We start from the raw sequence: 14,037 nt of genomic DNA on the forward strand, positions 1-14,037 counted from the left end.
CTGTGTTGTGTTTGCTCACTTACTGCAAAAAAGTAACTGATGGTCCTTTTTGTACAAGAAATCTCACAACATTTATAACTTTGTAAAGACTTTTAGTAATAATATAATTATTTTAAATAATCTAGAAAACTCTGAGCAAAAGGTGTGCAAGTGTTCTGAAAGCTGCTAATTGTTACAATAAAGTAATATGTAGAGAAAAACACAGTCTCTTTACGGCATCTAACACTTACGGGAGTCACTCTGTTCATGTCCAGCAGGAGGAACCATTCTGCTGATTAACAAAACAACATCATTACAGTCTATGTAAGTCCATAACAAACATCCATTTATATGCCAGGAAATTGGAAGAATTATTCAAGAGGTACTCAGGAGCTTTAATGAAGTAAAATTTCTATAATAGCATTGTTAAAAAAACAAAACAAAAAAAAAATCCATTACAAAAATGTCCCGGAAGTAAAATTGTACTTAAACTTCTCCCTGCACAATGATTTCACAGGAAATCATAGGAGGCATGATACATAAACTCTCAAGTCCTAGATTTGCCTCAGCCTCCTCATCCAGATGAAGTGTGATTCACAAGACCTCTATAAAGGAAACACCAGTGGAGTGGGTTGGAGGCCAGTTGAGGCCAGCTCTCCTGTGGTTCCACCACCCACAAGAGTGGCTGTAGGGATTTAGTGTAATGTGGATAAAGAAGCAATCAAAAATTCATAAATGCAGGAATATTTGTTCACTGGCCTTAAATATTTAAATAAATGACTTGTGTTAAATTTACTGTCCCTGAAAATGCTCTGGATAATATTGAAGCATGTCCCAAGTTCCTTCAGGGTCAACCTTCAGGATCAATAAAGTTTTATTGAATTGAATTGAATTGTAAAATACAAATTTCCACAAGAATATAAAATTGCTTCACCATCAAATCATTTAGTCAAGCAAACTAATGCATCTTGATTATTATAGTTTTACGAGCAGGCTATTACAAAGCCAAAAACCTACTTATATAAAAATGCTGAATGTTTGAGGTGAAACAAAAAGTAAAGATAAAACAGTTAACCTTTAATTTATAACCTACATTAAAATTTATTTGAGTTTAATTAAACTCAAATCCACATGTTTATATAAATCTGGCTCCAGGCCCTGATTTATATAAACATGTGGATTTGAGTTTAGTTTTAGTTTAAAAAAGACCTTTTTCCAGGACATGATCTGTTTCATACATGACAGCAGCAAATGTGGATCAACCTACCAGTGAAAAAAACACTGATATGTTTGAATCTAGAAGCAGTCTGTGGGAAAATGTCACAGCTGTTTTGGTTACCATGTGTTTATTCTGGTTTAACTACCATTGTGGGGACAATGATCCGGGTCAAATGCTGTGAGGACATTTTGGAAAATGGGGACACTCTTTGAAAAGTGTGGGTCAGAGCTCCAGAGGCTGTCTAAAGGGTCATATTAGATCCACGTTCTGGTTCAGGGGCCGGGGAAAGCAGTACGTTGATCACAGTGCTCACCAGGACAAACGGACAAACGTGTGCATGTATCTCTCTTTGATGTTGGCCTGTCCCGGGTGTCAGAGGTCAGGTACCATTGTCTCTCCAGTGATTTCCTGCTTCCTGTTTGGACGTCCTGGCACGCTGCTTTGACAAACACACCCGCTTCCTGTCCCCACAGGAGTTACTTCCTGCTCCACCCGGCCCTGCTCCCCCCCGCTGAGCTGTCAATCAGAGAAACGATGGGACTGGCTTTAGAAACTCTCAGTTTTATTTGTGCAGTGTTCAACAGCTCAGCAGGAAAACAAAATTCAGAGAATGTAAAACTACTGTAACTCTGATAAAGGTTAGAAATCATTTACCTAAGCAAGCCCAGGAGCTGTGACAATGTAACACAGGACAAATCATGATCAAGGTGTGCGATTAGTCCACCTGGCTGTCATTCAACAGTACAAAATGCTCGGATGTGGAGTTTACTGTCATGAGAAGCTGTCAGATATTCCCATTTAACATTCTGGTATCAGACAAATGTCCTAAACTATTATTCAGAATCGTTGAAGATTACTTTTCTGTCATTTTATCTGTGAATGTCTGTGGAGTCGTAGGATGCCTGAAGCGATCATGTGTTTTCAGAGGCACTTGTGTCTTTTCATTGTGCTGCATAACGTGGTCTAAAGATTTATTCACCCTGCACCTCTTACGTCTTCAACATAAAATATTTTCAGAGTGCTACAAACAAATCAAACCTTTAAGATTTTGGTATCAGCATAAAGCTTTGGACAATATTTTTTATCTATTAGATACTTTTTTTGATACCAAACAATGTACGAATATATTAATTTATAAGTTGGCTATTCTCGTATTCTCTTTGTTTAGGCCATTTTTGGCACTTCATCCTGGCATCCTCCACCCTTTGAGCACTCCCACGTGCTGCCACATCAATATGAAGGCTACTTTTCTATTATTTTTATTCATTTTCATAACGGCTGACACTTAAACCCTAAACTTTTTTCATACATTCCTTATTCTACTGTTTATATTAGCAATCTGATGATAGGGTAACTACATATTAAATAGTAGGGATTGCTTACATGTGTGAAAACAGCAACATTGATACTTTTACTGCTGTTAGAAGAATTTGACCTTTTTGAGTAGGTGTAGACCTGTCGTGACAGACTTAGTAAACATATGATCACCAGAACATGACATTTCATCTTTAGATATCTAGATAGCTGTCTTACGGCTAACATCTAAATCCATTCAAGCTTCTAAATCATTTCTTTAATGGGTGCCTGGATCCTGTCCTTGACTGTAACACCTGGGAGACCAGGCTGTTGGAGCTAAACTCAAATTGAGCATTTGGACATGTGAATGTGTATTAATGTCAGCAAGCAGACAAGCAGATTTGAGATCCCTGAGGAAGTTAATTCAACCTTGTGTGGTGGAAACTACAAACCGTTGCTGCCTCTATGTATTAAAGTTCCTCAGATTGTTATATAAATACTTATTCCATCATCTGAACCCTGCATTTGTTCAGATTGCAGGTTTTTGTGCACATCAAAAACTGTGGTTTTCATTCTGATGAAAACTCAAAATAATCTTTTTTTCCTGTAGACTTGGAGAACCAAACCAGACAAAACCAGCTGAGGCCAAGTTAAGTGCAGTCTGTAATGGCCTCCTGGTCAGTGAAGTGTGCTGGAGTCCACATCATTAGCACACCTTGACATCATTTTGGTTGTCCTTCTCTGATTGGCTGCTCTATGTTGGGAAGCAGATGGAGCAGCACTCTAAACAGATCTCCAAGCAGTCGGATGAGCCACAGCAATTTTCAATTATCCCACAATCCAACACTGCCTGACACGCCTCCTCGGTGCAGGCTGCCTCCCCTGCGGCCTCCACGCAGCAGCAGCAGCAACCGCCAGCCGCAGCGTCGCAGCACCCGGCCCCGCCCATTCCACACACCAGACAGTCCCCCACAGCCGAACACATGGACAGCAGCTCGCAGAAGAGACAGGCGAGGAGACAGTGAGCGCAACAGTCTGTAAAGACAACCGATTGGATAGGAAGTCAGGTGACTAGTCACTGAGGTGATCAGTTAGCAGTTACCTTTTTTTTTTTTTAAACTGCAACGTTTTCTTTCAAATGACCTCTAATACTCCTTTCGTGCTCAGCATTCTCATTCTTGAATTCTAGTAGAGTAGCTGTGCCAGATGGCCGCCTCTCCCTGATCCTGGTTCTGCCCGAGGTTTCCTCCTCTTAGAAGGGAGCTTTTCCTTCCCACGATTTCCAAGTGCTTGCTCATAGGGGCTGGGCTGAGTTTTGGGGTTTTCTCTGTAGTATTGCAGGGTCTTTACAATATAAAGGATCTTAAGGTGACCGTTGTTGTTATTTGGCACTATAAATAAACCTGAATTGAATTGAACTGAATTGAATCAAAAGTCAACATAATCCCTATCTTGTCACAGTTCCTACTATATTAGCTAGTTTTGTAGTTGCCCTTGATATTTGTAGTTTCTGCTGCCTTCTATCTTCATGTTTCTGTGTTAGATTTATGTGTTTTGTTCACTTCCTGTTTCACTTTAAAGCTTAGTTTCCTCATGTGTCCTATTCTGGTTTTATTTCCTGCTTTTCTTCCTTTCAAAATTGTTTGCGGCACCTTAATTAGTTCCACCTGTGTCGAATTACCCAATCAAACCTCTCTGTATTTAGTAGTTTTTCCCCTTTTCTTTGTTAAATCGTCTCTTTATTTAACCATTGTTCCCGTGTGCCTTTAATGTAGTTTGACCTGGTTAAATTGGCTTTTTAAATGGCTTTTCTCGATACCTCCTTTATACCAAGCATGACACATTTATCCTTTATATCCTTGAATAACTGTCACATTGAATGAACATTGTAATGGTATACATATGACAGAAAATAAGTCTAATTGAATTATTTTAGTTCTTTAACATCTTTAACAACATTCATTTTCAATGAATGTTGTTAATTAATGGCTTAATGTTACATTAACACAACTTTTTCTCCATGTAACTTTTTTTTCACATTGTATTGTTTCAATGTTATTGCATAAAAACTCTGGAAAAACTAAAAAATGAAACTAGATGATTTTTAGTTTCACAGATTTAAGAGATGATGACTTTTTTTGTTCTTTCATGCAACATTGTGACTCTATTCTTGAAATATTGTAGCTTCATTTTTCAGCACGTTATTGTCTTTGTGTGTTTGTTTATTGAGTTTCATCTGAGGGTTTTTATCTAAGCAGACAGTTTTTAGTTGAGAGTAAAGACAAGCGGTGGGTTTTCTTACTGTCAGAATCAGAAGTAGGACTCTGAATTTTAGCCGTTATGAACAGGAAGCAGCAAGAAAGTTCTCGTCACGTGGCCTCAGGAGACAGGACGTTCTGGCATTTAAACTTTGTGAGAAAACAAGCAGCTTCTAACAGATCTGATGACCACTGGGCGCTGCTATCACCCTGTCATCCTGCGGGGAGTCGGTTGGTAGAAAGCAGAGCGGCTGATGCTGGGAGGAGCAGGAGGGTTCATCGGCCGTGCGTGCTCTGCAGAGATAAGCAAACCTCCATGCTGGAGGTGCACGGTTGATAAACACACAGATGGGAGTGTTTTCATTTTTCTGATATGTGATCTGTTTTTGTTCCATCACATTTAGAGCGCAAAGGTCGGCGCACAGCAGCAGTTTAGAACGGTTATCGTCCTACAAAGACTCTTCAGCAGCCCTTCCTGTTAATCTGACAGTAGTTTAATGTGCCACTCATTAAAACTATCATAAAAATTATGTTCCAAAAATTGCATTCTTCATTACGCATCAAGCCAAATGTATTTTCATTCCAACAAAACACCTTTATGAATTTATCATGAAATAAAACAAGATCTCGATTTGGAAGATTAAGAAGGAGTAAACATGTTAGCCATGAAGCTTCTCTTTGGTTCTGTTGGCTTAAAGTTTAAACATCTGCACCACCAGCTGTGCACTGTCATCATAGGGCAGTGGAAAAACCAGTAGTATGTGTTACTCTTTGATCTGATTTTGGTCCTTTAGGCAAAGAACTTCAGACAGTAAAAAACTGTCCAAGGCAGCCAATACCTGTGATGCTTATGCTCTTCTTCTGGCTTTTTGGGGGAAATGCATGAGGACTCCAGGTGTCAAGGGCCGGTGTCCTGCAGGTTTTAGATGTGTCCTTGATCCAACACAGCTGATTTAAATGGCTAAAACTACCTCCTCAACATGTCTTGTGTTTTTCAGAGAACTGGTAACGAACTATGCATCTCATTGCATATCATTGATCCAGGGTGATATCTAAAACCTGCAGGACACCGATCCTTGAGGCCTGGAGTTCCCCACCCCTGCTTTAATGCCATAACCTACATTCACTCCTTCTAATAAGTCCTACTTTCAAAAGCTCAACTTAAAAAAAGAGAGCTACATTTCACCTGCCAATTTCATCCAGATACAATTAATTCTGGTTATAAAAACTAGGACAATGACCACCAAACCCAAGGTTGCAAAATGGTCCACAGACCAGTGGCTGAACATCTGTACCACCATACTTCAGAGAAACCGAACACTCCAGGGAGACCGTCCCAACATTAACATGCTTTTTTGTGCTATAAATACTGTTACATCTGTTCATGGGCAGTGTACTGATAAGATAATAGAAGATAAAAAAGGAAGAGGCACAAAACAGCATGTTTTAGGGAGTGGATGAACTGAAGGACCCTTTTCACGAAGAGGACTTACGGCTCTGATTGTCTGAGGACCATCAGGGCTGCAGGCTGGCTGTAATGAGCTCTGCAGCCTGTAGGTAGTGCCTTCTTTTAAAGCCTTTTAAAAAATTATTATCGGATACATATCACAACGATAAAACTATAAAGCTGATTGTCTCACCATCTCCAGCGACCTCCTTAATGTGGGTGGCATCTGTCTTGGAGGAGGCTTGGCTTTTAGTGGAGGATAAACGCTTCTGCTTGGTGCTCTGATGGTGGTGATGATGATGATGTCTGTTAGAGGTGGACGACCGAGAGGCAGGTGGAGGAGGAGGAGATTTCATAGAGGAAGATGGAGGAGTGCAGACGGGGGGAGGGGATGTTGACGATGAGCTGTCCACACCTGAGAAACAGAGACATGACATCACGGGTGACATCACAGAAACTGAGCCACATCACACTCGGTCAGATACAATTACTCACCTTTCTGTTTCCACGGTGACGATGAGGGCTGAGCGGGCAGGAGACGAGAGACGTCATTGGTGGAGGAGCCGTCTGTCGAACAGTCATCACTGCTGTCAGCGTCTGACCTATGAGAGGCAGGGGGAGGAGCTTCATCTGCAGGAAGAAACAAGCGGTTCCAGGTGAGCTGGGTATAAGTGAGAGGGCAAACTGTTTTACCTTAACCCTTGATTCACAGGAAGTCTTTACATTAGTTCAGCCTGGTGTTTCTCCTTGTTGATCCTGCTGCAAACCTCTTCAGTCAGCTGTGTCTCTAACAAGAATCTGTTCTTGTTTATAAACCACTCAGACCGAAGCACCAGAAAACCTTCATATGGCTGCTCTTTTAGGAATTTCTTGCTTGGAGAATTTTGGGGAAACTGACCTTTTGGTTTGTTTATGTGTCAGAAACTTATTGAGTGGGAGGAAACCCAGCCACTAAGTCTCATCTCAGGGCAAAAAGTAGAGCAGCGGCGTCCTGAAACAGGAAGTCCTCTCAGACAGGATGCGTATCCAGACGGAAGCTCTTAAACTGACCTCGGGTCAGAGTTTAAGAGGCTCTGTGATGCCATTAGAAACATGGAGGTAGTCTGAAAACTCTCTGCTGCACTGAGGTTACAGACACCCACTTAAGCCCCGCCCACACACACAGTCACACACATTTAACAGCTGACAGCTGGATGCTTGCACAAACTGTATATGAAAGATGAAAGTAGCTGCTGTGATGTCATTCGGTGGTATTTGGACCCCTTTTTTGAGGCGTCACTGTTAGTGTTAGCTACTGCCATGTTAGCTTTAAGTTATCAGCCAATGCTACTAGGCTTGGTTAGAAAGCTGCATTTACAGCCTGCACAGGTGCAAAGCACAGACACACGTATCTGTGAGGGGTGCAACAATACTCGTATCGATATTGAACCGTTCGATGCAGTGCTTACGGTTCGGTACGTATATGTATCGAACAATACAAAATTTTTAATTTATTTTATCAACTTTTTTTCTGACGATGCTGTCTGTGTTGAGAGCTCAGTGGATCTGCGTTCGACTACTCCGCCTAGGCTGCACTGTCGAGTGCAGATCCACTGAGCGCAGCGCAAGCTAGCAAGACAGAAGCTAAGCTCGTTACAACATGGAAACTGCCTCAACGCTACCCAAAATTGAACCTCCCCCACCCTCATTCAGATCTGGTGTTTGGAACTATTTTGGTTTTCATGTGAAGTATGACCCTGATGGTAAGCGCGTCATGGACAAAAGTAAAACAGTATGTCGGATGTGCCACGCAATGCTCAATTACATTGGTTGGGACTAGTGCGTTAGCGCAGTTAGCTTGTTAACATGTTGACGCCGTCCAGCCCCACGCACGGGGCGATCTACGGTAACTCGTTAATGGAGATTTGCGGCGTTATGGCGTTAAAGTCATTTTAATGAGATTAACGCTGACAGCACTAGTGGGAACACAACGAATATGACTGCACATTTACGCCGACATCATCCTAGTGCAAAGACAAGTGGAAGCAGACAAAAACAACAAGCAGGCATGCTACAAACTTTACCCGAGTCATTTAGACAGCCGTTAGCACATGATTCTCCTTATGGGGACCTGATATGTTTAATATGCTGCTGAGAATATAGCCCAGAAGAAGCGTATAGTATAGCTTTTATTTTGGAAAGAGCCATTTCTCTGTAATAAACTCTCTTTTCCAAAGATGAGTGATTTCTCGATCAGATAGATTTATTTTTTAAATTAATTTGTTGTTTCAGCAACATTAAATTTAAAAACTGTACTTTTGAGTTAAAATATATATTTTTAATTTTAATAAATGACAAATTAAAATGGCATGAACATTTTTTTGTATTGAAAAAAATATCGAAACGTGACACCAAAGTATTTTTCCTGCCCTTGTCTGAGACATGCCACGGTCTCTCTTCACCACATCGCTCAGATCTCTTCCTGTTTGTGCATCTCTTAATGGTTTCTGTCTTGCTGCAGTTGTTTTTTTCTTTTTCTTTTTTCTAAAGTTATCTGGGACTTTCTAATGTTTACGCATCCGTCTCTGCCCCTGAGTTTATCCTGTCTCACCTCATCAGACCTTCTCATTGTCTCACCTGTGCTGTGATGCGGGAGCGTCCCATTGGCTGTCGGTTGGATCACGATGCATTCTGATTGGTTTTCCGACTTTTTTTCGCCGCCTTCAGTGGCGTTAGATGCAGTCGAATGTGATGTCACATCCATCCTGTCAGAGAAATTAAAGCATAGAGAATAATTGTGACTAATTTGATCAGTGAGAATTTCATTAACAGCACTGAACAGAAATTTAGACACAGATAACTGAATGTGGAAGCATTTAGATACAGATTTGAACTGGATTTTGCTCCTCATTTCGACTCAACTGAGTCTTTTCTATCCTTTAAAACTCTGCTGCCAATTAATTTCATTTAAATAAATAAAATCTGAGAAAAGTTCCCAAAGTTCCACTTAGACGATTTTTTTGTACAATAATATTTATTGAGGTCATGGAAATGTTCACATCCATACTAGGGACGTATTCAGAGTTACAGGGAGTGAAAGTACCTGTAAGGAAAGGGAAACTTTAAAAGCTTATTAATTTGTGTTATTCTTCCTGGTTGACTTTCATTTTTAAGCACATGAGGGACGACCCCGGCATAAAAGAGTCGGGAAGAAGGAAACGTTTCATTTGCTACGGCTTATTTTTGGTGAGACAAGCCTTTAAAATTTACCCAGAACGCACTTTTAGAGATTTTCCCCAGTGAATTATCAGCAAAAAAACAATCAAACATCCAGGGTAGAATTTCTTGTTAGTATAATTGTTTTGTCTAATTATTTTTAATTTAGTTAAGTTTCAGTTAGTTCAAACATTTTTCAGGTCTAATATTGAAAATATTAGTTGTTAGTTTAGTTTCAGTTAAACTATAATAACTGTTGTGTGTTCCTCCATGTCACAGACATTAAACTGGTTCAGTTTTTCTGGTGAAACTATGATTAGTTCCATGATACTGGTGCTCAAAAACAGATCTTGAGAGCTAAAAAAAACCCTCTCATGGCCTATATTGCAAATTTTTAAAAAATATTGTGACGAACTCAACAGGAAAAACAAAATGTGACACAGAGATTTCAGTCTGCGTTTCAAACTCCTGTGTTTTCTACTCTACTCAACCTCCAAGATTGCAGGTGTGTTAGCAGTAACGCACATGAAGAAGCGGGAAAAGTGACCAGGTCATTAATTGCCACAGCCTCAGTCATAGCGGCCCTCGCTAGACACATTCAACCTAACCAGAAGCAAGAAAACACCGCAGTTCACATCATAAATGAACAACAACACAACATAACCACAATATGGGCATTGACCCTGTAAGTTAACACTTTAACATCAACGTGAAACATCCCATGAGTCTTTGCAGTTTCCTCTCTCCTCGGGCTGCAACTTTATGAAGGTAAAAGTTTGAATGCCTTCAACAAACGCGAAAAAACAAACAAATACACAATTTTTTTTTTTAAAAAAATCAGCTGATTTCCCCGGGTGTACTTTGAATTTGATCCCGTACCTGGTTTCAAACCAGCGTCACCATCCCAGCAGTTTGAACTTTGCCACAGAAAGCTTTACTGGGAGAGCCGACCTTTCCTGCCATCACAAGCTTCTTGAATGTCTTCCGGCTTTCCAAACACTGTTTTCACCATAAAAGTCTAAATGCTGCCGAGCTTTTAGTCTTTTTATAGAAAAAAAGTGAGTTGGATGTGAAGGGATTAAGATTCCTGCTGTAAGAGGGGATGTCTTAAAGAGTAAATCAGCTGCTCTATGTTCTGTTGAAGCCTCGTCTTCATTGTTATAGATCAAGGCGAGAGTAACCGAGGTTTAGAGTATTCATTAAGGTATTTGTCGCATAGATACAATGCCATATAAAACAAATATAAAAGAGGTTATTTTCACGAGGCACAGAGATTTATTGGGGTGTTGATCACAGGGTGTTTAGCAACGTAAAAATGTCATTTGTTGTTTTGGTTTGTGAACTTAAATAGTTTTATGTGTGTAGCGTATATGAGTGTAGGCTTGTTTGTAGTTAAACATGTGTATTGTGAAAATATGTCGAACTCTGATCATTAATTTACAAATTATAGAATCTGAAATAAGGAGGTAGAAACAAACAGGTGTAAACTTCATCCTGCTCCTTTATGAGCACAAACATTGTTTGGATATAGAGATATTCATGACAACTGGATGTCTTTACTTTGTTTTTCTTGTTATTTTAGTTATATTTACATGTTCAAAATAAACTCTATTCTATTCTATTTATTTATGAGCTTTTATTTTATTTTTTATTGCACAGAAAAAAACAAATCTTTGAGAAACAATGGCCGAATTTTCTCTTCAAGGTAAATCCTACACCTGTAATTTGTTTTTTACTTTTTGTGTTACAAAAGGAGAAAAAAGAGGCGAGGATAAGACAGAGGAGGAGGAGGAGAAGAGTGAGAGATGGGAAAAGGACACTAGCATTAAACAAAATATTAACTTTATAAAAAGCATCTTAAATAAGCTTGAGCGGCATCATTTATCAGCAGATATTTTTAGACTTTTTGTGGGTTTTCTCTGATTTTCCCATGAGCTCCAGCGCTCTCTGTAATGATTTTGAGCTAGTGTGTGTGTGTGTGTGTGTGTGTGTGTGTGTGTGTGTGTGTGTGTGTGAAACATCCATGTGCAGTGGTCTGTAACTCAGTGATCCAGGCATGCACTGGGTGCTTAAAAGCCTTCAGTCCAGCCATGATGTGAATATGAATGTGGCTCTCCGAGGATGGTGAGAAAGTCCCGCTCTGCTAATAATCAAAAGACTGCATGATCAGCGACGAGGCTGGAGACAGCATCAGACTCTCACCTCACAATTATTGTGGTTAAATGAATATCAGTGAAACTCCTTATGACTGTAAGGAGGTGGAAACTCTGCAACCAGATAACCAGGAGAACAATCACACAACTATTTACAGTATCATAATATCTGTAATATAAACATCCACCCATCTACTTTCTTCGCCTCCTGGAGCCTGTCCCAGCTGTCACAGAGCGAGCGGGTATACACCCTGGACAGGACGGCAGTTTAACACCAAGAGACAGACAATCCTTCCCCTCACATTAAAACCTGCGGCCAGTTTAGATTCACCAGTTAATAGAACCAGTGTCTGAGGGAGGAAGCCACACAGACATGAGAAGAAGGCCCCAGCTGCTGGTTTTTAACCCAGGACCTTAATGCTGTGAGGCCAACCACTGAACCACCCATCCAAGCACAACAACATGATATCACGCTGGCTGCTCACAGTTTCACATCAGAGCTCAATGAAAGAAACACTGAAGTTGAAAATCTCTGATGACATACATCGTTTAAACAACACGGCGTAACAGCGGTGAGTGTAAACCAAAATCACCAACCCTTTGAGAGCTGGATTCAAATTCTCCCACAACTTGTTATGGATGTCTTCACAGAAATGTGGCCAATCGTGTGGCAAGGATAAGGATAGGTTATGTGAAATCTGTTAAAAAAAACAAAACCTTATAGGCTTTGAGTTTACTTTTCCACTTCTAATCAGAACACTGTGATGTTCTGCAGTGAACCATGGCTAACACACCAAGACCCAGAGTGACGATAAAAGCAGCTCAGCTCGTGGAAATGAGTCGAAAAACTGCGATAAACAGCATTTCAGAAATTTTTCAGAGCGTCTGTCATAGATGAAGGGAACTTATACGGGCATGAGAAACACTTTTAAAGAGCCTTTACAATTATATACCTGTATAATATAGTGGAGACATCGATGACCACAGTCACTTTAGTTGCTCTATCACCTGAAGGTTAATAATCATGGATTACGTCAGTATGAGTTCATCCTCCAGCTTCAGGTACAATTATGTTTCAGGTGAGTCTGCAGGAGGCGTCACCTGAACGCTGCAAACATTCATACACATAAAGAGCCCAAAGCCAGCTTCTGTTTTGCCTTAATGATGCATTCGCTGTTTAATTTGTGATGTAAATCAGGAAAACAACAGCTTTACTCAGCTGTTTAAGATATTTTATTTCCCATTTTTTCAAATGACTTCTCAGTTTGAGATGTTAAATAAATTTACGTATCCATCTTGTTATAATTACACACTTCAGTGAAATGCAGGTGTCTATAAAACACCTTAAAAAACTATTAAATATCAAATCCTGGAAGTTACTTAATCGCAGAGAGAAAACAGACAAATAAAGAGAAGTTTCTCACCTGCAGCTTCTTTCTTTCTTTCTTTCGTCAGTTATGTCGTCCCGCGTCTGAATAAACACTTCGCTGTCTTTCTGTGTGCAGCGTTCACATGTGTGTGAAGACCACCGCCTCCTCCGCTTCCTTTAAAAGCACACACACACACACATAAACACACACACGCAGCAGGGCCGGCTTCTCCTCTTCAGGGTCACCGGGGCAGCAGTCAGCTGCTGGGCCCCTGTTTAACTCTGTATTATTTTCCAGAAGCTCTGTAGAAATGAAGAGCTCCCACGATCAGCAGATGACCTGGTGAAAATGTTCAGAATAATATAAACTTATATATGTTTGATTGTAATTTCTGGTGTAATGAAATTACTAATCAGATATTAAAGTGTTCATAATAATTTAAAACATGTTTACAATTAGAAAGAAATTATTTATTTTTCTGGGAACTTTTTATTGACATTATAAAATATAAAAATGCTTAAAAATAAAGAATATAAAACATCCAGAAGCTCTGCTGAACACCCATGAATGACTGAAGTGATGCTGTAGCAGCACTGCTGTGTTTACCAAAAGCAATACGAAGCAGATGTTTTGATAATTAAAATAAAAACAAGCAGAAACTTTTAGAAAAAAGTAAAGCTTATTAACTGGAATCCATTAGAAATCGCTTCATTTGTGAAATCTGCAGCTGCTGCAGGACTCAGGAGTAATTCCAGATGTTTAAGCAGATGTTGAGCTGCCGCGGAGGCTTGAATGTGCTTCACTGCTGCCACCTGCTGGACGCAAGGAGAACTGCACTTCATGATGAAACAGTCCAATGGTGTGAAAGGAAAGCTGCAAAGAGCCGAGTCTCGAGTTTATGATGATCGTTTCTATTAAACAACATCAGAAGATTTCAGACCAAAACAGTCACAAGCTGCTCACAAGTGAGCCGTAAAATTAATAATTAATAATTAATACCTGTCGCAGTAGCAGCTGGGACAAGTGTTAATCATTTAAAAACAACAAACACATGTGCATGCTCATTCACATGATTTATACAGCCTGTTTTCCTCCTGTACACCTGAGGAAGGATTGCTCC

The 14,037-nt window shown here is 40.0% G+C and overlaps 1 protein-coding gene across 3 annotated transcripts; it reads right to left on the reverse strand.

Moving 5' to 3' along the window:
• Nucleotides 1–1,134: 1,134 nt before the first annotated feature.
• On the reverse strand, nt 1,135–13,187 carry LOC146364966 (uncharacterized). Of its 3 annotated transcripts, XR_014798850.1 has the most exons (6): nt 12,972–13,187; nt 8,816–8,943; nt 6,695–6,829; nt 6,393–6,614; nt 4,797–5,071; nt 3,439–3,529 (listed from the first exon to the last, which is right to left on the reverse strand). XR_014798850.1 is itself a non-coding variant. In XM_084916251.1 (5 exons), exons 2-5 carry the CDS (start codon nt 8,940–8,942, stop codon nt 3,249–3,251), a joined length of 765 nt encoding a protein of 254 aa, XP_084772377.1. In that variant the 5' UTR covers nt 8,943; nt 12,972–13,181; the 3' UTR covers nt 1,135–3,248. The 3 variants fall into 3 exon arrangements, 2 of the variants coding, with proteins under 2 accessions (XP_084772377.1, XP_084772378.1); XM_084916251.1 differs by lacking the exon at nt 4,797–5,071 and having other exon boundaries at nt 1,135–3,529; nt 12,972–13,181; XM_084916252.1 differs by having other exon boundaries at nt 3,430–5,071.
• Nucleotides 13,188–14,037: the final 850 nt, after the last annotated feature.

Source organism: Perissodus microlepis, chromosome 20 (genome assembly GCF_051167445.1).
Source record: "Perissodus microlepis isolate ML-2025 ecotype Zambia chromosome 20, ASM5116744v1, whole genome shotgun sequence".
Lineage (NCBI taxonomy): Eukaryota > Metazoa > Chordata > Actinopteri > Cichliformes > Cichlidae > Perissodus > Perissodus microlepis.